The sequence below is a fragment of the Triticum dicoccoides genome, chromosome 2A, assembly GCF_002162155.2.
Source record: "Triticum dicoccoides isolate Atlit2015 ecotype Zavitan chromosome 2A, WEW_v2.0, whole genome shotgun sequence".
NCBI lineage: Eukaryota > Viridiplantae > Streptophyta > Magnoliopsida > Poales > Poaceae > Triticum > Triticum dicoccoides.
The window spans coordinates 129,509,055-129,535,015 of NC_041382.1; the positions used below are offsets into that span (position 1 = coordinate 129,509,055).

Here is a 25,961-nt window from a genome sequence, read left to right on the forward strand (position 1 = left end):
TTGATGGTGTAATTTCTCTCCTTTGCTTGCAAACTCAGCATGTCATTGCGTGGCATGCAGGAACAGCGAGGCGTCTCTGCTTTTGCGGCTTGTGTACGCTTTACGCTTGCTGCTGCCGCCACTATTACTACTCCTACTTGACAGCATTTTCATGCGAGATTATGATGGAGTTAAAAGCCGGTTTTGCACGCTCGCATGATTAGAGTAGGTTGCCTTGCCATATGGGGCAGCGTGTGCGCTTGACCGTTCCCAGTTAAAAGGCCTTTCTACTGTTCTACTTGTCGTAGTGCTACCAAACAGGCCTAATGACATGTGTTTAACTAATAATAATACTGCTAGTTTGCCCTAAAAATAATAGTAATAATACTGTACTTGGTAGTATGTCCTGTGCGAAATAAGCTTGGTATATATGAACTACAGAAGATGTATAGTGACTTAATTGAAAGGATCGGCACGACGCTCAGAGATGCTGAGGGAGCAGAGCAGGGCGACACAAGTGAGCAGCATGCATGTGTATCTCGCAGTCGCAGGCGGATATTTACTCTCGATTTCCACCGAAACCCCATGTTCCGATAAAACTGACGACGCAGCACCATGCATGCACTGTAGAGCAAACCGGACGAAAGCACGGCGCCATGTGTGATCTGTCCGGGCGCCACAACATACACACGTACACAAACACCCAGGGTCAACTGGAGCAGCGCATCGCGGGATTAAAGTGAGCGAGGTCCCGGCCATTGCAGCTACAGCACACACACGGGGGCAGGGGCACGGCTCACGAACGCGACAGGAGGGGGAGCGCACGTACTCGCTCGCTGGCTAGCGGGCCGTAGAGGGGGGGAGGCGCTACGACGACCGTCGTGCGGTCACGTCCGCCCGTGGCGCGCTTTAGTTTTCTGTACCGTGGCAGAGACATGCAGGGCTGCTGCCTGCTGCGGGATGCTCACCAGCAGCGCCAGCGAGCGTAGCAAATCTATGCGTCTACTTGCGGCCACAGCCTGCCTCCGCTCCGCTGCGGCGACTCATTGCGTAGCTTGGCTTTTGTCAGTGATTGTTGTACTAGTAGTAGTACATGCATGTTTTACTACTGCCACAACCTAGCTATAGTATGGATGAGGTTTTCTCGCTTGCTTGCTCGTGTGCTTTCTTTATCGCCGGCTTTATCTTTTTCTTGTTCATCGCCGTTCGTCCGTCCCTCATGCTCATGGGTCACTGCTTCGTCGAGTAGATGTGTGCTCCCCTCCCCTCCCACGTACGTACGGCGCTGCAGCATCTTTCTTGGGTTTCATCAACTCTTGGATGCTTCTGCCCTCTCTCTTGAGCTCTTTTACAGTCTTTACTAGTAGTAGTAGTACTGCCGTTTGCTTGCTACAGAATCTGATTCTAATTCATCTGTCCACGTTACACACTCTACACCTCTTATAGTACTAGCCTACCAGGCATTGAACATTGATATCCGTCCGACTACTCCTTGTATTCGAACCGAATCGGCAACAAAATCATCTTAAGCTACAGCACCGGAGAAGAGAAGAGCCGAGAGCAATGGCCCGTTTGCCCGGGTACAACGGCTCAAGATGGCAGGGCACGTTAACTCCGAGGAGCACTGCACTGGCGCCCCTAGACAACGATTCCTAGCACAATAAAAAAGAAGATAAAAATGTACTACTGCCATTTCTCTGCTAATCTGCTTCAAGTTATGGTTGCCTCTGACAGGGCCAACCCATGATAGAGGCGTTGAAAACTTTAAGAATCTGACGGAGCGGCTGTGCCCGCCCGCCTGGCCTGGCCGGCGTTACGCACCGTCAAAGTGTCAGGCGCGGCGCTCAGACCTCAGACCTCACAGAGTCGCAGTGCCACAGGCTGCTGCCCGCCTCTGAGTCTGCATCATGGCTGAGTAGTAAATGAACTCGGGCCAGCACGGCCAGCGATGAGTGAAGTGTACTGAGCCTAGACACCAGCTAATGGGGGGTCCCGCGCACGCACAGGCACAGTCAACAACCGGCCACTGGCAGCGACGCTCTCTCGCTGCAGATCTGCACGACAGATTAAATCGAGTTTACGTACGTACGGTGTAAGATGTAGTTCTCTCGCTGTAACAACAACAACCTGTGCTTGTTTTCTGCATGCACGGATAGTTCTTTTTTCTTCGAGAGCTTCTGCATGGATAGTTCGTTCAAAATACTATTATACGTACCCTTTGTTGTTGCCCATGCAAAATACGTACGTACTAGAGGAGAGACGTGCGATGTCTCCGAGGCAAAATGTGGAGTGTCTTCTTCTTTTTTTGACTCGTGGTTAGTGTAAGAGGAGTGAGTAAACTATGCTGGAGGTTCAGGCTTTTGGTTAATTTTTCCGACAAAGAAATCAAAGGGACCGCATGCACGCAGCCGGAGGCCCCCACCACGCCTTCTGTTGCTCCGGCGAGCGGCCGGCCGGGCGGGGCCCCCGTCCGTTTGACTTGCGCAAAAGCAAAAGCCTCCGTCCCTCCATGGCGAGAGCGCGCGAGACCACCGCATAGAGTAGATGGGTTAGAAAAACAGAGGGAGAGATTCCCTCTACGAGGAGGTGAGAGAGAGGAGGAGACGATGCGTGTCGTGTACAGCTTGTTTTTACATTTGTTTATGTCCTAGCTGCTGTTGCAGTGGGCGCCGGCCGGTGGCTTTCGCTTTCGCCAAGGTCAGCCATGGATTCCGCTCCCCTCCCGGGACAAAATTACTGTTTTGACCCTTAAGGCAAACTAAATCCCGATTTGACCTCGTTCCAAAAAAAAATTCGTTTCTGACCTTTTTCGGTGACGCCAAGGTCCCTGGCGCCTGGGTTACGAAGCAGACGCCACGGTCCCTGGCGTCTGGCCACTGGCCCGCACTGCCCGCCTGCCCGTTGACCTGCTGACGTGGCAAAGGGGCCAGACGCCAGGGTCCCTGGCGTCTGGCCCCGGTAAGTGGATAACCGCGCGGGCCAGCCCACCCATCCCCATCTTTCTCCTGGCGGCGCACGACGAACAGAGGGCTCTGTTCTTCGCCCCTTCTCTCCCTCCCACCACCACCCCCCTTGATCTACTCCATCAACCCCTCAAACTCACAGATCGGACCCCCCCAAGCTTCTTTGAGGTATTCTCCCCCATTCCCTCCAATTTTTTTTTGTTTTCCCCTCTTTGGTTGGATGCATTATTCAACACTAGGTGATGTTAGATGAGTAGATGGTTTCTTATTTTTAGAAAATTTTGTGTAGTTGATAGATGATTAGGTATGCAGTAGATGATGTGTAGTTGAACATGTAGGTAAAATCAATTCGGTTTTGTGTATATGTTGTCCATAGGATTTTTTTTTTGAATTAAGAGGGGTGATGAATATATGATTTGTGTATGTAAAATAGACTTTGGCATACTATATTTTGTTTGATAGATGATGTGTGTATGTGTAGATAATCCTATTGTTGGCAAAAAAATTTATGCAAAAGAGATGATGAAATTTTCTTATTGTGTGTGACATGATTTGTTCAATAGAATGGCGGATGATGATAATGAAATATATTTGATGGTGAAATTTGGTACTCTAGATGATATGTGTGCATATGTAGAAGAAAGAAATGATGTGGTTATGTTTGAGAAGAATGGTGTTTTCATATGGAATAAACTTGGAGAAGGAAATTGTTTGATATTGTTCATGTATTCATAGATGTTTGTGAAATTTTTTTGTAGGATGGCGGATGGTGATGGACCTTGGTATGATGGATTAATCGATGAGTGGGATAAGGAGCATCGTGCTCGTGCCATTGAAAATGGACAGGTAAGAAGCAAGACTGGGTCAATTTTCGTTGTTTCTCATTTGTGTTCTTGTATTGATTATTAAAACATCACTTTATTTGCAGGTTGTAGTTGCTATGCGCATGAGGGGTCATTCCGCTGATGACTTTGATTACGACCCGCGGTATGAGCCTTGCAACCGGGAACTCAGCCCTCTGGATGTTCTTGGAGCCACTTAATAACTGGGATACCCAGTATAGCTGGGGTTCGGCCGCACTAGCATACTTGTATCGTCAGGTAAGAGATATTTGCAACCAATTATTTTGCATTTGTCATGCGCCTCCATATCTAACATGTTTGTTTGATTGCAGCTTGACTTGGCGTGTCGGAGGAAGGGAGGTACATCCTCATTGTCTGGGTTTGTTTGGAGCCTATCCGTGTGGATGTGGGAGCGGATCCCGGTTGGACGGCCCGATTTGAAGAACCCCCTCATGGCAAACCCACAGGGTAATCATGACGGGTTGCATGATGATGATCCATATCGGCGCCCTACGCTTGCTTACTATTGGGAACAAGTGACAGTGTACACAGGAAGCTCGCATGTGCGATACAAGTGCTATATGAACGAGCTGGACACCTTGACTGCTGAGCAGGTTATGAGAAGTTCGATGAGATAAAATTTAGTCAAGAATGAAACTTATGTATGTAGCTAACAATGTATCTCTTTGTTTTGCAGGTACATTGGTTGCCTTATGTGGAAGATCGTGACTTTGATCTTAATGAGATGTGCACGCGTGATAGCCATCTTTGGCGGGCGAGGTGCCCAATGATATGCTTCTTCGCAGTCGAGTGGCACTTTGTAGACCGTGTGGCAAGACAATTTGGAAAAAGACAAGGTATTCCAATTGAGGAGAGCAAGGAGGAAATGCTATCTCTGCATCGGTAAGCAAGCATGCCTTGAGTATGTAGTAGAGCATTGAATAAGTCAGTGTTTGCTAATGCTTTGTCCCGTGCATCATTTGTAGGTTCGATCGAAGGAACAATCAGGATATATCGGATTGGGCAAACAAACACCGTGCGTGGATAGAAATTTGGAATCAAAGAGACACGTTAGTGCAATCAGAGAATAGACCTCACAATCAGTCAGCATATCAGAAGTATCAAGTGTGGTATGCGGATCGTTACCGGTTAAAGCTGAAGCCAGGTTGGACTCACGAGGAGTGGTCGGAGTTGGTGTCTGAAGACCCGGAGACTGCAGAAGGTTATCATACCTTCAACACGGCTGTGAGAGACACCAGAGGGGCTCATGTTGACTACGCACCGATGCATGACGAAATGGTAGTCTGTTTGACCTATTCTAACATACTTGCATCATGTTGTCTTTTTTCAAATACATGAGTTTGGTGTGTTCATGAATTGCAGGGCAGAGAGTTGCTTCTGTGCGTCAACGATGCCAATGTTGCACTGAGTCATCCACCTGGTGGTGCATTATCTGAGAGGACTCTTAGGAGCACGATGGAGGTTAGTCGCAATATATTATAAAAGTTTTTTTCGCGGATTAGTTATTTGGATCTCATATCATAGCATCTTTTGTGTTGTCGCAGAAGTTCAAGAAGCGGTTCCATAAGATGGCAGCTATGCTTTCTTGCCATGGTGCTCAGTCCAGTGACGTGTATGCACCAGGTAGCCGCGCCGCCAGAGCTAATAAACGGCGTTATGTCCAGAACGAAGAGGACATAGAGGAGGAGGTCAATGAAGAGGAGCCAGCACATCAAGAGGAGCCAACACATCATGATGAGCATGAGTATGATGCAACACATCAAGAGGATCATGAGTATGATGTTGATGCTCCACAACCATCACAGGTTACACAACCGACACAAGGCAATGCCCGCTCTAAAAAAGGCAAAGCACCGAGTCTTCAGTTTCACCTCAAATGCAGCACCACCATATTGTCTACCATCTCGTGTTGTGCCACCTGGCTCATCAATTTGATAGATCATTTCAAGTCTATCAAATACGATAACTTGTTGTCGTGAAGACTTGCTTGCTTGTAACTGCAACCATTCATCAACCTTTTCCGGATAATCCTTTTTTTCACCTATCCATTTTGCAGTCTCTTCAGAATGCCTCTGAAAGTACTCATTAAGCTTGAAGAAGGTGTACTCCACTATTGCAGTCACCGGCAAAGCACGAGCACCCTTCAACACATTGTTGAAACATTCTACGAGATTGCTCGTCATGTCGCCATATCGCCAACCACCATCGTCATGAGCGCGTGCCCACTTGTGCTTCTCACTTAAATTCCTAGTTAAGAAGTCTTTTCCCCCTTCGTTCACCGCTGCAAAGAGTTTGTTGTACCGAGCATCGAAACCTTGGGTGGTGAAGGCCACACATACATGGGTAAGGTCTTTGCTGAGCTCCTTGCTCTTACATGCCCGGTAAAAGTTGGCCACGAAATGCCTCATGCACCATCTGTGGTGAAGCTTTGGAAATCCTGGAATAACAATGTCCATTGCCTTGAGTATGCCATGATGTCGGTCCGATATGATGCATACCTCCCTAGCCCCAATCACGTTGTGCCTAACATGACCCATGAACCACTCCCAGTTGTCTTGGTGCTCGGAAGGCACCAAAGCAAATGCACATGGCAACACATTGTCGTTTGATGAGTGCGCCATTGCTACCATTAGTGTGCCCTTATATCTACCGGTCAAGAACGTGCCATCTATAGACAAGACCGGACGACAATGCTGAAACGCCTCCACACATTGTCCATAACTCCATAAGGCACGGTGGAACACTCCCTCGTGATCCTCGACCACATGAAACATGCCCGGGTTCCTATGTGCAATGGCGGCCAACAACCTTGGGAGCTGGTTGTATGCTTCTTCATAACCACCGTACAACATCCTAATAGCATTTGCCTTTGCCTTCCATGCCTTCCCATACTTGACTTCATAACCAAATTGTTTTTTCATCGTCCGCATGAGAAACCTCACTTTCACAGTGGGATCAAAGGCTATGTCTTTCATCCATTTGTATCCAAGATACTCAGATGTGAGTTGACGGTGTGTCTTTCTAAGTCGTTTCGATGGCGGTTTGCATCTATGAGTGGTATCACAACTTGTTAACACCCATTCTTCGGTTTCTTTAAGCTTTCTTGCACGAACCTTCCATGTGCATTCCTTTTGCTCACACACCACGGTGTAACGCAATTTCATGTCGGAGTGCTCAACATAAATTGGCCTATGGTTTCGAATGGCATAGTCAGCCAACCAAAACTTCAGCATAGGCAAGCTCAGAAACTTCAATCCTTTCTTCAAATAAGCATTCTCGTCCTCATTCTCCACCCTTGGTTCTCCTGGATCCGGGCATGGTGTTGACTCAATCGCCGTCATTCTCATTCCACCGTCAACAACAGCTTTATGGGCAAGGCCGAGATCTTTAAATAAGTGAGTTCTTTTTTGTAAGCCCGTCAGCTCAAAGTGGATTTGGTTCTCCTCCTTTGTGAATCCATCCTCGTCCAACTGTTCAACTGGACCCTCGTCATCCGAGTCATACGCATATTGACGCCTAAAAGGCAAGTCACGATCCATGTCCGTTTGCGCTATGTACACATCCAAGTCACCAACATCATTGCCATGAAACCCTTCCTCTTGCTCTTCGTCGGCATCATAAGCATCTTCATCCTCTTGAATTACTCCGTCACTAGCAATCACCTCAACTTCATTTGCTTGGCTAGTTGGTGGTTGGCTAGAAGCATTGGGGGCATACAACTCAACCTCATTTGCTTGGCTAGTTGGTGGTTGGCTAGAAGCATTGGGGGCATACAACTCAACCTCATTTGCTTTGATAGTTGGTACACGGGGACATGGTGGGGGATAAACATTGGGGGCATCAACCACAACCCTATGCTCAACAAGTGGCACCATTGTCCTCTCGCTCATGTCATCCATTGGGGAAGAGACATGCCGGTTCAAATCAAAGGTAAACCGAGGAGATTCAGTGGTGGCAAACAATTCAAGTGACTTGTCTTCCGATTGGGATACTTTTTCCTTGTATACATCCCAATGCAAATCCGAGGTGACAGGCATACTTTTCAAGCGAGATTTGACTCCAACTCCAACATCATACCTTCCTATTAACTTAACATCAACATTGGTGTCCATCCACTTCAAGACTTGTCTCACTTTTGCAACAACATCCTCATAGCTAGGGCTTCTATCAAAAACCAATGGTTCCTCACCCGTGTCGGCATTGTTACTCAAGAATGCCTCCTTGTCAATGTAATGAACATTAACAAGTCTCTCCATCTAAAAATTACATGAATGCATTTAAGACCTCAATGAGAATTGGTGTTTATCCAAATACATCTTATTATATCCAAATCATATCAACACTAAATTATTGGTGATGACCACAAAAGTATCACTAATCACTAATTAACACACTAAGCAAAGTTAACCCTAATCACTAACTAACCCTAACCCCCAATCTTTCTACTCAACAAACATATATTCCTACTACACACCATGCATAGCACTATATTATCAAAGTTAACCAAACCATTCACACTAACATAAGGGGGAGAAAACATGAACTAGGGTTCCACCAACATGTATAAAATGCAACCAAAAGGACAAGACGTAACAAAAAATAATTGGATGATTTGGGAGAGATTAACAAGAGCAACAAAATGATGGAAAGATCCACCTAAGGGATGTACCTTTTGGAGAGGATTTGAGGGGGAGCTTGAGGGGTGAGAGAGAGTGGGGAGGCAGCAACTCTTCTTCAAGCTCGGGCTGGATTGGGAAAAGTGTGTGGGGTGGGACCCACACACTCTCCCGGTGGGGTTATCCACTTACCGGGGCCAGACGCCAGGGACCCTGGCGTCTGGCCCCTTTGCCACGTCAGCAGGTCAACGGGCAGGCGGGCAGTGCGGGCCAGGGGCCAGACGCCAGGGACCGTGGCGTCTGCTTCGTAACCCAGACGCCAGGGACCTTGGCGTCACCGAAAAAGGTCAGAAACGATTTTTTTTTTGAAACGAGGTCAAATCGGGATTTAGTTTACCTTAAAGGTCAGAACAGTAATTTTGTCCCCTCTCCTCGCGCGCAGCAGCTGAGCTGGGACTGAGACTGAGACTGAGCTGAGCATATGCGCGTGTGCACCGAGCTATACTATTATCAGAGATAAGATAGGCAGGAGGGAGGACCTGATTGCAATATGAAATGCGTGCAGTGACACAGGTGCTGCTTTCTTGTTTCTCTCTCTCTCTCTCGTCCTCGTAGTAGCCTGTCTGTTTTGTCGCATGCGTTTGGAGCCACTTGGCCAACTTGCTGTTGGAGTGTTGGGTCTTGGCTCCCACGGCCCCTCCCACCCTTGCATGCATGAGCCTATATCCATCTTTGTACTATTGCCAACCGTAAAATGTTTTCAAGGAACCATCGCATGTAGTAAAACGCACGTAGTACTATGTACGATACGCCCTGTGCATGGCTCTGGGTCCTGCTTCCTCCGTTCTGAATTACTTGTCATAGGTATGGATGCATCTAGATGTATTTTAGTTCCAGATATATCTATTTCTGCTACGAGTAATTCGAAACGAAGTGAGTAGATGTCATGTGCACCATTATAGATTACACAGGTCACCACGACATACTCTGCGTTTGGTCATAGATGCGATGCCTTCCCGCTGAGTGCTCACGCTGCCTGCGTGACTCGGCCATGCACCGCATGCAGGCAGACGAGACCAACGGATGTACGAACCGGTTATCGATGGCAGATGGAATTGAAACCCACCGCCGTAGCAGACGTACTAGGTACGTGCGTCAGCGCTGGCTGGTGAAACCTGTATGCGACGATCCCGAGCTGGCAAGGTCAAGGTACCGCGTATGGTGGATCGTAGCTTGCGGTACCGCCTAGTATACCGGTAGCTAGGGGTGCAAAATACGGCGGGGCATGCATGGGGGCAGTGCGTACGGGGATTGCGTCGAGGCTCAAGGACGACGACGAACGGCGCTCTGCCTGTGTCGTGACATGGATGGAACGCGGAGCGGCCGGTGCACGCCATCGAGACTTAATATAAAACCGGTGCACGCACGGACATGTCGTGACATGGACGGTCGGGCTCGTTCGGTGCATTGCTTCTGCCATCCTTGCTTCTTGCGGTGGTCAGTCAGAGTCAACATTCACACGCCCCACGCATGCACGGCATTCTTTGCTGTGGTGCCACTAATGCTCGCGTAATTGCGACCGTGCTGTTGTACTGCCCGCTGTACAATGTCACGTGCTGGCATTGAGAGAGAGCTGCGTACTGCGATCGGTTTTGATCGGAGCGTGCTGACGACGGAGAGCACGTACGTACTGCACAAGTATTCAAGAAAGCAGGGTCGTACGCCCAGAGGATTGGAGGAAAGATGCTCAAACGCAGGCTGGGAGAGACCGTGCACTCGTGGTCCGACCAGCACCATGCTACGTCACGTACGTACGTACATACATAGAAGTCTAGACTCTAGAGTTGGTTTAATGAAGGTATATACGCTAGCTAAGCACCATTTAGTATCCCAGTACTGCCATACTACCTACTCTACTACACAGTTGGTTGGCTCGATCGACACAGAGACTATTATGAGAAGGGAATGCCAAAATCCGACCCCAAGGACACACGCACACAAATCGGGTACACAACTTCAAATTCAAGTTGATTTTAAAGGATCTTTTAAGTTAATTAGCGTCGGCAACGGCATTTTCTTTACCCCATTTGCATTTCGCAATCCACTCGATCTTAAGATATTTCAAAGATCCCCTGATTCGGGCGGCGACGACACATTCGTGTTGTGTTCCTTCTTGGAGGCGCAGTCCGGGGATCGCAGGGGCGGCGAGAGAGTCGGGTTGTGGGTGTGATGGTGGCAGGTGGCAGCTTGGCTCGACACTTCACTGCCTTTTCTTCGGTGGCTCATCGTTGTTACCCTTGTTGCTGCGACTGTGGCCGACAGCTCTAGCCTTTCGGTGTAGCTTGACCGCGGACCACGACGGTGTTCGGAATGGTGTGCTCTGAGCTAGCAGGTCTGCTCCTAGTTCCTTCTTCATGAGCAGCTTAGACGTCTTCCTCTGGGTTCTAGGGTGAACCGAGCTGTCGCCTGCCGGTGCGGCATCCTTCGAGCCAGGATGAGAGGGCAGAGGCCCTTTGTAGTGGCAGTTCCAGAGGAGTGTCAGTGTTGTTTTCGAGTTTGGCTACGATCACGAAGCTTGCGCGGTGGCGCATCCTCTCAAGTCCGTAGCTTGTCCGGTTGGTGTAGGTCGTCCTGTAGGGTGTTGGCGGCAGCATGGCGTGCTTGCTATCGCTGCTGCCTTTGAGTCTGTTTCGCTTTGCTCCTTGTATCAGCAGCTTGTTTCTCTTCTTACTTTTCCTTATAAGTTGGTGATCTTGTAATCCTGGCCGGTTGTTGGCTTTGTTAATTCAAAGCCGGACTCTTCTTGAGTCTTCATTCTAAAAAAAGATATTTCAAAGATTTATGGTTGAAATTAATGTCAAATTCCTTAGGCCAAACATAGTGCTGTGAAACTTTCATCACCCAAACAAGGGCGGAAACCTCCTTGTTATGGACGGGATAGTTGAGATGATCACCACTCAACTTCTGGCTATGGTAAAGCAAGGGTCTTATCTTATGTCCTTAGAGCAACTTCAATCGGATGAACCATTTTGTTCGCCCGTTTGGGTCGACACGAACAAAAGTGGCAGCCCAACGTGCCGACACAAACTCAAATTATGTCTGCTTCGCGTCCGCGCCGACGCATTTGCGGCCCAAATTTGCGTCTCAAATGCGTCGACGCGGACGCAGAACGGACGACACACGCGTCTTCACGGCGTCCGCCTCGTCCCCTCATCCAAACTACTCGCTAAACTACAGCGCGCGCGAGCAGCCGGTGCTTGCAATATGTTTATTTTGGAGACAATATGGTGATATTTCAAACATCAAAACAAGACATAGCATAAAATCACCCAACCAAGTTCATGACATAAAAGTTCAAAATCATGCCACATCACATCATCATGCAACCAAGTTCAAAATCACCCAACCAAGTTCATGACATAAAAGTTCACACAAACAAATGGCACATCGACAATCATGCCACATCCTCATCTTCGTCCGATTCTTCATCCTCATCCGAAGACGATTCTTCCTCCTCCTCTTCATTGTGTCGCGCCGCATCATCATGGGGAGCTCGGAAGGTGTTGGCAAGATCTCCAGCGGCATCATGCGAAGGTATCATACGAAGTAGTCCGTGGCGTCATGAAACGGCCGCGTGCGAGACCAGTGCTTGGAGGATTACCGGCGGAGGCGAAGCCAAAGCTCCCCGCGCTATGGTTTGCGTCGGCGGCAGCGGCGGAAGGGTCGCGGGTGTAGAAAGGAGTGAAGGGGATGTCGGCGGGGCCGTCCATCAGGCGAATTCGCTGGCGGTGGCGCGAGCGGGGCGAAAGCCGCGCGGTGGAGAGGGCGCGACGCGTGCGCTTGAGTATGCAACGCACAAGAGCAGACACACGAAATAAGCGGTGTGCGATGCTGTTTCGCCCCGCGCGCTGAACCACTTATGCCGTGGGCACGTTTTTTGCGCCTCAACGAGTACAAGGATTGCATCGAGGCTCAAGGACGAGAACCAGCGGCGCCTGTGTCGTGACATGGATGGGACACGAAGCGGTGCACTGTATCGAGACTTAAAATCAATGCACGTACGGACCAGAGAAGATATCCAAGCATCTCATGATACCATGTTTAAAATTTCAAACTTTTGAGTTTCAAAGAAATTCGAAGAAAATCAAGAGAACTCACAAGACATATGTCTACTAGCCCTAAAAAATCTAGATCCAAAATCGAAACACAAATTGAGAAATATAAAAGACAAATTCTGCATGAATTGTGTCACGAAAGACAAAAGCAAACACGACACTATTCACATGTAGAATTGCCTTTTTTGTTTCTCCATGCATATGTCAAATCTGAATTGGAATATCTTAGGGATGGTAGACAGATGTCGTGTGAACATCCACAAATTTTTTAAAACGCAAATTTTGAGGTTAGAAATATGGTATCATTCACTACCGGAAAACGGCCCTACCCCGATGGCCAAACCTATACCTACGGCTGCCGTCGGCCTAGTTTGAGATATGCCGACGGCCCTGTCCCGGCCGTCGGGTTACACGGATCTATGCCGACGGCCGCCGTCGACCTAGGCGCAGACATGCCGACAGCAGCCGTCGGCATACATCAGCTGCCGGTATACCTGTGGGCCCGGCGACCCCGCCCGTGACTAGCGGCTAACGCCGTCAAACCTATGCCGATGGTCGGGACGGGCGGCCGTCGGCATATCTCCGCATGCCACGTCACCGATCCGCGGCGTAGGTATGCTGACGGCAGCCGTCGGCATAGGTGCCACGTCACCGATCCGCGACACGACGCCCACCAGAACCCTACCGTCTCTATGCCGACGACAATGCCGCGCATAGCTATTTTTTTACATACTTTTTTTGCATATGTTTTTATGCTTTTTTTACATATGTTTTTATGTTTTTTTTTAAATATGTTTTCATGCTTTTTTTATGTATTATATGAATATATATGTAGTTTGTAATTTTTTCCATAGATTATAAATATATATATATATAGTTTGTATTTTTTTCAAGCACATTAATAATGTGTCGTCATGTTCTTTTGAATATAGGTCCTTATATTTTATTAAAATCAAAAATAGCCATGCGACAGAAGTTGAGTGGCGATTGCAAACGCCCGGCACCCGTCTTCGAAGTGTGACCCCCTCACGTCCGCGGTGTGCCCCCCTCACGGACGGCGCCGCCGCCAGCATCTGGAGGGCGGAAACAGCCGCATCGGGTCTATACAGAGGGAAAGTTGCTGTTGAAAATATGCCCTAAAGGCAATAATAAAATGGTTATTATTATATTTCTTTGTTCATGATAATTGTCTACTGTTCATGCTATAATTATGTTATTCGGAAATCGTAATACATGTGTGAATACATAGACCACAACATGTCCCTGGTGAGTCTCTATGGACTAGCTCGTTGATCAAAAGATAGTCATGGTTTCCTGACTATGGACATTGGATGTCATTGATAACGGGATCACATAATTAGGAGAATGATGTGATGGACAAGACCCAATCCTAAGCATAGCTCAAAGATCGTGTAGTTCGTTTGCTGTAGCTTTTCCGAATGTCAAGTATCATTTCCTTAGACCATGAGATTGTGCAACTCCCAGATACCGTAGGAATGCTTTGGGTGTGCCAAATGTCACAACGTAACTGGGTGACTATAAAGGTACACTACAGGTATCTCCGAAAGTGTCTGTTGGGTTGGCACGAATCGAGACTGGGATTTGTCACTCCGTATGACGGAGAGGTATCTCTGGGCCCACTCGGTAATGCATCATCATAATGAGCTGAATGTGACCAAGTGGTTGATCACGGGATCATGCATTACGGTACGAGTAAAGTGACTTGCCGGTAACGAGATTGAATGAGGTATTGGGATACCGACGATCGATTCTCGGGCAAGTAACGTACCGATTGACAAAGGGAATTGTGTACGGATTGATTAAATCCTCGACATCGTGGTTCATCCGATGAGATCATCGAGGAGCATGTGGGAGCCAACATGGGTATCCAGATCCCGCTGTTGGTTATTAACCGGAGAGTCGTCTTGGTCATGTCTGCGTGTCTCCCGAACCCGTAGGGTCTACACACTTAAGGTTCGGTGACGCTAGGGTTGTTGAGATATTAGTATACGGTAACCCGAAAGTTGTTCGGAGTCCCGGATGAGATCCCGGACGTCACGAGGAGTTCCGGAATAGTTCGGAGGTGAAGATTTATATATAGGAAGTCAAGTTTCGGCCATCGAGAAAGTTTCGGGGGTAATCGGTATTGTACCGGGACCATCGGAAGGGTCCCGGGGGTCCACCGGGTGGGGCCACCTACCCTGGAGGGCCCCATGGGCTGAAGTGGGAGGGGAACCAGCCCCTAGTGGGCTGGTGCGCCCCCCATGGGCCTCCCCTTGCGCGTAGGGTTGGAAACCCTAGGGGTGGGGGGCGTCCCACTTGCCTTGGGGGCAAGCCACCCCCTTGGCCGCCGCCCCCCCCCCCCTTGGAGATGGCATCTCCTAGGGTCGGCGCCCCCCCTTTAGGGGTCCTATAAATAGTGGGGGGGGGAGGGCAGCCGCACCCTATCCCCTGGCCTCTCCCTCTCCCTCTCGTGACACTCCTCCGTCTCCCTGTGCTTGGCGAAGCCCTGCCGAGATCACCGTTGCTTCCACCACCACGCCGTCGTGCTGCTGGATCTTCATCAACCTCTCCTTCCCCCTTGCTGGATCAAGTTGGAGGAGACGTCTTCCCAACCGTACGTGTGTTGAACGCGGAGGTGCCGTCCGTTTGGCGCTAGGTCATCGGTGATTTGGATCACGACGAGTACGACTCCATCAACCCCGTTCTCTTAAACGCTTCTGCGCGCGATCTACAAGGGTATGTAGATGCACTCCTCTCTTCCTCGTTGCTAGATGACTCCATAGATTGATCTTGGTGATGCGTAGAAAATTTTAAAATTCTGCTACGTTTCCCAACAGTGGCATCATGAGCTAGGTCTATGCGTAGTTTCTATGCACGAGTAGAACACAAAGCAGTTGTGGACGTGGATATTGTCGATTTGCTTGCCGTTACTAGTATTATCTTGATTCGGCGGCATCGTGGAATGAAGCGGCCCAGACCGACCTTACACGTACGCTTACGTGAGACTGGTTCCACCGATTAACATGCACTAGTTGCATAAGGTGGCTGGCGGATGTCTGTCTCTCCCACTTTAGTCGGATCGGATTCGATGAAAATGGTCCTTATGAAGGGTAAATAGAAATTGGCATATCACGTTGTGGTTTTGGCGTAGGTAAGAAACGTTCTTGCTAGAAACCTATAGCAGCCACGTAAAAACTTGCAACAACAATTAGAGGACGTCTAACTTGTTTTTGCAGCATGTGCCCTGTGATGTGATATGGCCAAAAGGATGTGATGAATAATATATGTGATGTATGAGATTGATCATGTTCTTGTAATAGGAATCACGACTTGCATGTCGATGAGTATGACAACCGGCAGGAGCCATAGGAGTTGTCTTTATTTATTTATGACCTGAGTGTCAACATAAACGTCATGTGATTACTTTACTTTATTGCTAAAGCGTTAGCCATAGTAGTAGAAGTAATAGATGATGAGACAACTTCAAGAAGACACGATGATGGAGATCATGATGATGGAGATCATGGTGTCATGCCGGTGACAACGATGATCATGGAGCCCCGAAGATGGAGATCAAAAGGAGCAAATGATATTGGCCATATCATGTCACTATTTGATTGCATGTGATGTTTATCATGTTTTACATCTTATTTGCTTAGAACGACGGTAGCTTAAATAAGATGATCCCTCGTAATAATTTCAAGAAAGTGTTCCCCCTAACTGTGCACTGTTGCGAAGGATCGTTGTTTCGAAGCACCACGTGATGATCGGGTGTGATAGATTCTAACGTTCAAATACAACGGGTGTAAGCCAGATTTACACACGCAATACACTTAGGTTGACTTGAGAGCCTAGTATGTACAGACATGGCCTCGGAACATGGAAGACCGAAAGGTCGAGCATGAGTCGTATAGAAGATACGATCAACATGAAGATGTTCACCAATGTTGGCTAGTCCGTCTCACGTGATGATCAGACACGGCCTAGTTAACTCGGATCATGTTTCACTTAGATGACTAGAGGGATGTCTATCTAAGTGGGAGTTCATTGAATAATTTGATTAGATGAACTTAATTATCATGAACTTAGTCTAAAATCTTTACAATATGTCTTGTAGATCAAATGGCCCACGTTGTCCTCAACTTCAACGCGTTCCTAGAGAAAACCAAGCTGAAAGATGATGGCAGCAACTATACGGACTGGGTCCGGAACCTGAGGATCATCCTCATAGCTGCCAAGAAAGATTATGTTCTAGAAGCACCGCTAGGTGACGCACCCATCCCAGAAAACCAAGACGTTATGAACGATTGGCAGTCACGTGCTGATGATTACTCCTTCGTTCAGTGCAGCATGCTTTACAGCTTAGAACCGGGGCTCCAAAAGCGTTTTGAGAGACACGGAGCATATGAGATGTTCAAAGAGCTGAAAATGGTTTTCCAAGCTCATGCCCGGGTCGAGAGATATGAAGTCTCCGACAAGTTCTTCTGTTGTAAGATGGAGGAAAATAGTTCTGTCAGTGAACACATACTCAAAATGTCTGGGTTGCATAACCGCTTGACTCAGTTGGGAGTTAATCTGCCGGATGACGCGGTCATTGACAGAATCCTTCAGTCGCTTCCACCGAGTTACAAGAGCTTTGTGATGAACTTCAATATGCAGGGGATGGAAAAGACCATTCCTGAGGTATATTCAATGCTAAAATCAGCGGAGGTGGAAATCAAAAAGAAACATCAAGTGTTAATGGTGAATAAAACCATTAAGTTCAAGAAAGGCAAGGGTAAGAAGAACTTCAAGAAGGACGGCAAGGGGGTTGCCACGCCCGGTAAGCAAGCTGCCGGGAAGAAGCCAAAGAATGGACCCAAGCCTGAGACTGGGTGTTTTTATTGCAAGGAAAGTGGTCACTGGAAGCGGAACTGCCCCAAATACTTAGCAGACAAGAAGGCCGGCATCACTAAAGGTATATGTGATATACATGTAATTGATGTGTACCTTACCAGTACTCGTAGTAGCTCCTGGGTATTTGATACCGGTGCAATTGCTCACATTTGTAACTCAAAACAGGAGCTGCGGAATAAAACGGAGACTGGCGAAGGACGAGGTGACGATGTGCGTCGGGAATGGTTCCGAGGTCGATGTGATCGCCGTCGGCACGCTGCCTCTACATTTACCTACGGGATTAGTTTTAAACCTCAATAATTGTTATTTAGTGCCAGCTTTAAGCATGAACATTATATCAGGATCTCGTTTAATTCGAGATGGCTACTCATTTAAATCCGAGAATAATGGTTGTTCTATTTATATGAGAGGTATGTTTTATGGTCATGCTCCGTTGGTGAATGGTTTATTCTTAATGAATCTCGAGCGTAATGTTACACATATTCATAGTGTGAATACCAAAAGATGTAAGGTTGATAATGATAGTCCCACATACTTGTGGCACTGCCGCCTTGGTCACATAGGTGTCAAACGCATGAAGAAGCTCCATGCAGATGGACTTTTGGAGTCTCTTGATTACGAATTATTTGACACGTGCGAACGATGCCTCATGGGTAAAATGACCAAGACTCCGTTCTCAGGAACAATGGAGCGAGCAACCAACTTATTGGAAATCATACATACTTATGTGTGCGGTCCAATGAGTGTTGAGGCTCGCGGTGGCTATCGTTATATTCTCACCTTCACTGATGACTTGAGTAGATATGGGTATGTCTACTTAAGGAAACACAAGTCTGAGACCTTTGAAAAGTTCAAGGAATTTTAGAGCGAGGTTGAGAATCAACATGACAGGAAAATCAAGTTCTTGCGATCAGATCGTGGGGGAGAATATTTGAGTCACGAATTTGGCACACACTTAAGGAAATGTGGAATAGTTTCACAACTCATGCCGCCTGGAACACCTCAGCGTAATGGTGTGTCCGAACATCGTAATCGCACTCTATTGGATATGGCGCGATCTATGATGTCTCTTACCGATCTACCGCTGTCATTTTGGGGCTATGCTTTAGAGACTGCCGCATTCACTTTAAATAGGGCTCCGTTGAAATCCGTTGAGACGACACCGTATGAATTATGGTTTGGGAAGAAACCTAAGCTGTCGTTTCTAAAAGTTTGGGGATGCGATGCTTATGTCAAGAAACTTCAACCTGAAAAGCTCGAACCCAAATCGGAAAAACGCGTCTTCATAGGATAACCTAAAGAAACTATTGGGTATACCTTCTACCTCAGATCCGAAGGCAAGATCTTTGTTGCCAAGAATGGATCCTTTCTAGAGAAAGAATTTCTCTCGAAAGAAATAAGTGGGAGGAAAGTAGAACTTGATGAAGTATTACCTCTTGAACCGGTAAGTGGCGCAGCTCAAGAAAATGTTCCTAAGGTGCCTACATCGACTGGAGAGGAAGTTAATGATGATGATCATGAAACTTCAGATCATGTTACTGCTGAACTTCGTAGGTCCACGAGGACACGTTCCGCACCAGAGTGGTACGGCAACCCTGTCTTGGAAATCATGTTGTTAGACAACGGTGAACCTTCGAACTATGAAGAAGCGATGGCGGGCCCAGATTCCGACAAATGGCTGGAAGCCATGAAATCCGAGATAGGATCCATGTATGAAAACGAAGTATGGACTTTGACTGACTTGCACGATGATCGGCGAGCCATAGAAAATAAATGGATCTTTAAGAAGAAGACAGACGCGGATGGTAATGTGACCATCTATAAAGCTCGGCTTGTCGCTAAGGGTTATCGACAAGTTCAAGGGGTTGACTACGATGAGACTTTCTCACCCGTAGCGAAGTTGAAATCCGTCCGAATTATGTTAGCAATTGCCGCATTATATGATTATGAGATATGGCAAATGGATGTCAAAATGGCATTCCTTGATGGTTTTCTTAAGGAAGAATTGTATATGATGCAATTGGAAGGTTTTGTCGATCCTAAAAATGCTGACAAGGTGTGCAAGCTCCAACGCTCGATTTATGGGCTGGTGTAAGCATCTCGGAGTTGGAACATTCGTTTTGATGAGATGATCAAAGCGTTTGGGTTTACGCAGACTTATGAAGAAGTCTGCATTTACAAGAAAGTGAGTGGGAGCTCTGTAGCATTTCTCATATTGTATGTGGATGACATACTGTTGATGGGAAATGATATAGAATTCTTGGAAAGCATAAAGGCCTACTTGAACAAGTGTTTTTCAATAAAGGATCTTGAAGAAGCTGCTTATATATTAGGCATCAAGATCTATAGAGATAGATCGAGACGCCTCATTGGTCTTTCACCGAGTACGTACCTTGACAAGATATTGAATAAGTTTAAAATGGATCAGTCAAAGAAGGGGTTCTTGCCTGTATTGCAAGGTACGAGATTGAGCACGGCTCAATGCCCGACCACGGTAGAAGATAGAGAAACGATGAGTGTCGTCCCCTATGCCTCGGCCATAGGGTCTATCATGTATGCTATGCTGTGTACCAGACCTGATCTAAACCTTGTCGTAAGTTTGGTAGGAAGGTACCAAAGTAATCCCGGCATGGAACACTGGACATCGGTCAAGAATATCCTGAAGTATCTGAAAAGGACTAAGGATATGTTTCTCGTTTATGGAGGTGACGAAGAGCTCGTCGTAAAGGGTTACGTCGATGCTAGCTTCGACACGGATCTGGATGACTCTAAGTCACAAACCGGATACGTGTATATTTTGAATGGTGGGACAGTAAGCTGGTGCAGTTGCAAGCAAAGCATTGTGGCGGGATCTACATGTGAAGCGGAGTACATGGCAGCCTCGGAGGCAGCACAAGAGGCAATCTGGGTGAAGGAGTTCATTACCGACCTAGGAGTCATACCCAATGCGTCAGGCCCGATGACTCTCTTCTGTGACAATATTGGAGCTATTTCCCTTGCCAAGGAGTCCAGGTTTCACAGGAAGACCAGGCATATCAAGCGTCGCTTCAACTTCATTCGTGAAAGGGTTCAAAATGGAGACATGGAGATTTGTAAAGTACATACGGACCTGAATGTGGCAGATCCGTTGACTAAACCTCTCCCTAGAGCAAAACATGATCAACACCAGAACTACATGGGTGTTCGATTCATCACAATGTAACTAGACTATTGACTCTAGTGCAAGTGAGAGACTGTTGAAAATATGCCCTAGAGGCAATAATAAAATGATTATTATTATATATTTTTGTTCATGATAATTGTCTATTGTTCATGATAATTGTCCAGGATTGGAGAAGAAATGCTCAAACGCAGCCTGGGAGAGACCGTGCACTCGTGGTCCGATCAGCACCATGCTACGTAGGTAGAAGCCTAGAGTCGGTTTAATGAAGGTATATACGCTAGCTAAACAAACATTTAGTAGTAGGGACCTTATGCAAGTACGTACCACACAGTTGGTTATAGCTCGATCGGAAGAGCGACTTGTGAGAAAATCCGCACCCCAAGGATGCGCGCAAATCGGGTATGCCTGGTGTAAGAAGTGTTTACCGTTTGGTTTCGGATGAACTCCGCAATGGGCAGGTGGCTACTTCAAAGGCATCATCTAGTCTAGATGCCTTTTGGTCATGCCCCCTGCCCCCCCCCCCCAATCCTGAGGTTGCATGGCGCCTTGCAAACAATTCCCTTGCGATGTGGTGTAATAGAAAGAAATGTAAGTTAGAGACGAGTTCAATTTGCACTATTTGTGTTGCTGATGACGAAGACTCCTTCCATACGGTTTGTATCTACACAAATGCAAGAGTCCCATGGCAAGCTATGGCTACTGAATGGACACTCCTTGATGTAACGATGATCAAATCAACTAGGCTTGATTGGTTCATCCAGCTGATCTGTGATATTGATGAGCCCACGCGGGTTAAATTGCTGATGCTCCTCTGGAGATATGGCACATTCAGAATGAGCTCATGCAATTGAAGCCTGCTCCCCCAATGGATGTCGCTGTCAAGTTCCTTATGAGCTACTTAGCTATCCCTTCACCCTTTAGCAATCCATCCTGATGCCGGCCATGTTAAAGGAAAATCCCGATACAATATTGCTTCCCTCTCACAAGACATACATGCAATAATAGTACCACTGATCTTCTCCCTTGGAATCGACCGGTTATCGGGTGTGTTCAACTTAACACTGATGGATACACCCTGGATGGAGTTGGAGGATCTGGTATGATGGATCTATCCTTAGCAGACCGCCAACCAAATCAGTTGAACAAATCCCGAGAGAACATCTCCCTTCGGTTGCACCCAAAGACCGTGGGGGTCTCCTCCTGTCGTGATTCTAATTCCGGGAGAGAGGGAGAGAGAGAGAGAGGAGAGATCAGGGATGGAAAGGGAGAGAAGAAATATAATAGGACGGAAGAGACAACTTACATGTCGGCCTCACATGTAAGTTAACAGTCAAACAAAACAATCAAACAAATGATTTGTTTAGAAGCGGGCCCGACCTGACATAAACAGATCAATTTTAAACCACATGTGTCATTTGGGTGTCTTGAAAAAGCAAACCACCAACCTGCTAGGTATGTGCGACAACAAGAATGGTACATTTTTGAAGCCCTAACCCCAAAATGATAGTTTTATGCTATCCACCCATTGTGCATCCAATTGCCCATAATCGCTTGGTGCATCCGGTGCCCTTGTTTTTTTAGAGAAAAGCCATAAGCCCGATTTATAAATAAAATCCCCATACAATATTCATAGACACAACAAGCCAACATACTTATGGCTTTTCGACACTCTTACTTTAACTTCTCAACAAGCCAACATTTGGGTGTCCAAGTAAAATAATTTAAGGAAATATTTGTTCTGCGTTTAACTTCTTAATGGATTCGTCACTCTTACTTATCGAAATAGGCTACGACTGATCCCCTACACTTGTGGGTTAGCAGCGTGCGCCGCGCGCCGCGAGAGGCAACGTGCACGGGAGAGGGACGGGGTGGAGCAGTCCGCGCGCCGTCACCGTGGGCCAGAGACGAACCCTGACGAGGAGACGCGTCTCCTCGCATGGGTCTACCGTCGGCCCCTCACGACGACGAAGACAGACACTTGCTGCCTCCGACGGAATAACGCCAAGGCGCTCCGGCTTGCTACTGAGCAGTCGGAGCGCGAGGTGAAGGAGGCAGCGGCAGAGAAGACTCGGGAGAAATTTGTCAATGTCTGTTTGCAGTCGATCTTGTGTTTCTTTGTAGCCGATCTTTGTTGTCCGTCGTTTGATCATGTATAGTAGATCAACATGAATATAAGGTGCCGGATATGAGGTATGCGGATGCAAAGTGGCAAATATGAGTGTGTTCGGTCAGTGCCCTGCAGACGTTTGAGGTTCCAGATTTACCACGAGTGTTGCTACACGTACGATGAAATTCATCCAAAGTTGTGTACGATAAGACTGATCTAGGTTTGTGGGCCACATCAGATTGAATCAAGCAGGTGTCTAGTCGTACAGAATCGGATGAGAAAAGATCGTATGAAAGGCAATTCCGATTTGCCACGGTTGTAGATGCTCTAACTACTACTATTGCAGTCCAAGTCAGAAAAAAAAAACCACTACTCGGCAGGCTCTCCTCGCTGTCATTTCCCATCTCACAGCGGCGCCGCACCGCTGGCCTCCCCTCGGCCCTCAGCCGCTCGGCTATATATGCCGACGACTACGACGGCAGGAGCAGAGCACAGGCAGCGCACGCGCCACGCTCACCCCACCACCACCACGACCAGCGCCCACGCCCACACGCGCACCCAGCTCCTCCCTTCTCCCTCCTCCCCACACCTCACTTCACCTTCCCAAAGTGCATCTTTCTCTTTCGCTTTGCATGTCAACGCGAACAAAAAGAGCCTCCTCTTCCACCTCCACCACCACCGTCTCCTCCGCACGAACCTTCCTCCCCACCACCACCACCACCACCCCTCTGCCTCTGCGCCTCCACTCACTCGGGCGCCAGATATAAAGCCGGCGACCTCACTCGCACCGCCAGCGCCAGCTTCTTCCACCCGCTTCTTCTGTATTTTCTCCTCTGTTCGGTCCAAGATCTTGGAGCTGGCGGACATGGCAGCGGCGGTGGCTTCGAGCGGCGGTAGGAAGCGCAAGTGCGAGGAGCTGTCTGCGCCTGAGCTTGGGCAGCTCCACGAGGACATGCTCGAGCGCGTCCTCGCGCGCCTCCCGCCCGCCAGCTTCTTCCGCCTCCGCGGCGTGTGCCGGCGCTGGCGCGAGGCCGCGGGGTCGCCTGCCTTCCTCGCCGCCTGCGCGCGCGTCCCCGCCCGGGACCCCTGGTTCCTCATGCTGTCCGACCAACAGGAGGAGGAGGAGCCGCGCCCTCCCTGCCCCGCCGTCGCGTTCGACGCCGCCGAGAAGACCTGGGCGCAGTGCCGTGCCGCCCCTGGCCCCGTGCCGGTGGCCGCGGCGGGCGGGCTCGTGCTCTACCGCGCGCCTGAAACCGGCGCGCTCACCGTGGCCAACCCGCTCAGCGGCGTCTCCCGGGCGCTCCCGCCGCCGCCTCCGGCCGCAACAGACGCGCTCTACGCCGTGGCCATGTACGGATCACCCTACCGCGTGGTCCTCATCCTGGGCGAGCTTCCGCACCTGTCCATGGCGGTGTTCGACTCCTCCAAGAACGCGTGGGAGGACGCCGTGCCTCTGTCGCGCAAGACAGAGGCCTCGCCCGCGGACACGCGAGCGCCGCACGACGACGACGACATTGACGAGGACATGGACGGCGACGGCGACGGCGCGGTCTATTACCTGAGCAAGTCCGGCGACGTGATGGTGTCGAGCACGCAGCGCAGCGCGTCGAGGCAGTACTCGTCGGCCGTGACGTGCCGCAGCGACGGCGGCGAGGCCGTGGCCTACTTCCTGAGCCACTCGGGCGCGGTGGTGGCGTGCGACCTGGCGCGCCGCGTGTTCGCCGAGCTCCCGCGGATCCTGCCGGTGCACTTCGAGTACTCGATCGACGTGGTGGCGTGCGGCGGCCGGGCCTACGTGGTGGTCCTCTCGGAGTACCTGGACACGGCGAGCCTGCGCCTCTGGGAGTTCTCGGACGGCGCGTGGCGGCATGTGGCCGCGATGCCACCGGCCATGTCGCACGCCCTGTACGGCAAGAAGGCGGACGTGAACTGCGTGGGGCACGGCGGGCGCGTGATGGTGTGCGTGAGCTCCGGCGACGCGAGCGCCAACGGGTGCTTCATGTGCGACGTGGGGAGCAACGCGTGGGAGGAGCTGCCGCGGTGCGCCGGCGGCGACGGCGAGGCCATGGACTTCGTGGCCGCCTTCTCCTTCGAGCCGAGAATGGAGGCCGCCGTCTGACCGGATCCCCTCGCCGTTGCTTCCGATTGATGTGTGTAGCGTAGTGTAGCGTAGTAAGTGGTACTAGTGGTCGTAGTAGTAGTACGATGATTTGTTGCAGTAGTAATTCGGGAGATGTTTTCATGGAGATCAAATCAGCCGTCTGTCTGTCTCCTGGGACGTGCGCATGTGTCGCCAATTCTGTAGCTGCCACCGGCTTCCGTAGTTTTTCTCGATTCCCGTGCCGGCGGCAGAGCTCAGTGGCGAGTGGCGACTGACTGCTCTTCTCTTCTTTCCTTAACAAGCAATTGACCATTCTATGCTATGCGTCATAGTAGACCTTTTATTGTAGTATTATTTTTTATCTTCAGACCCCAAGGATTTCAAAAGAATTACTGTGCACTCCTGCTGAATGTACATGAACTAGAGAAGCACTGTACCCGGCTGATCTACCGACGGGGGCAACCAATATCTAGCATCTCTTCTTTCTTTTTTTGAAATGAAAGGGGTCTAGCATCTCTTCTTAAACTAACAACACATGAAGATGAAGCAAATGGCATCGAGATGCAGCAAGCCCAGAACGATCGTGTGCCATTGCAAGTCTGCATTACTATCTTGTCCAAGAAACTAAACGAGTTGAGTCGGAGGAGGAGAGAAAAAGTAAAGGGGAGGGAGGAAACGGAGAGGAGCACTATAGAAGAGAAGAGCGGCAGGGCAGTGATCCTTTGTCTTTGGCGCAGCGCAAGTGCGCGCCCACCCACCCAACCCGTCCGTCCATGCAACAGCGAAAGCGAGCGCGCGAGAGGCTTTGCTCCCGAAGGGGGCAGTGCGGCCGGCCGTCACTGACACGGTGTCGCTCGCTCTAGCTCGGCGTCAGAGCCTCGCCGCGAGACACGACGGCCGGCCGGCCCGCCCGCTGGCTAAAGTCGCCGGCAGCCGAATCCCCACGGGGATACCGCCTGCCCCCTGCTCCCGGCGCCGCCCTCTGCTTGGATTCGTTCAGTTGGGCGAAAAAGAAAGACGGGACGAGGCGAGATCTGGGCGCGGAATTGCGCCGCTGCTGCATGCGTCGCTCGCCCGCTAGGCTGTCGCTGCGTGCGCGCCTAGCGTACGTACGTGCGTGTTGGCTCGCTTTTGTTCCTCCACGGCTTTGCTTGC

At 49.2% G+C, this 25,961-nt stretch overlaps 2 protein-coding genes across 2 annotated transcripts; both read left to right on the forward strand.

The window, feature by feature from the left end:
- The first annotated feature begins 3,931 nt into the window (after nucleotides 1-3,931).
- LOC119357733 lies at nucleotides 3,932-5,784 on the forward strand. The gene is made up of 6 exons (XM_037624585.1): nucleotides 3,932-4,042; nucleotides 4,117-4,398; nucleotides 4,482-4,687; nucleotides 4,771-5,083; nucleotides 5,168-5,266; nucleotides 5,350-5,784. The coding sequence occupies exons 1-6, from the start codon at nucleotides 3,932-3,934 to the stop codon at nucleotides 5,782-5,784; spliced, it is 1,446 nt and encodes a 481-aa protein (XP_037480482.1).
- A 17,397-nt stretch (nucleotides 5,785-23,181) lies between these two features.
- Nucleotides 23,182-25,192, forward strand: LOC119353787 (F-box only protein 13-like). The gene has a single exon (XM_037620466.1). The coding sequence runs from the start codon at nucleotides 23,571-23,573 to the stop codon at nucleotides 24,822-24,824; it is 1,254 nt and encodes a 417-aa protein (XP_037476363.1). The 5' UTR covers nucleotides 23,182-23,570; the 3' UTR covers nucleotides 24,825-25,192.
- The last annotated feature ends 769 nt before the right edge of the window (nucleotides 25,193-25,961 follow it).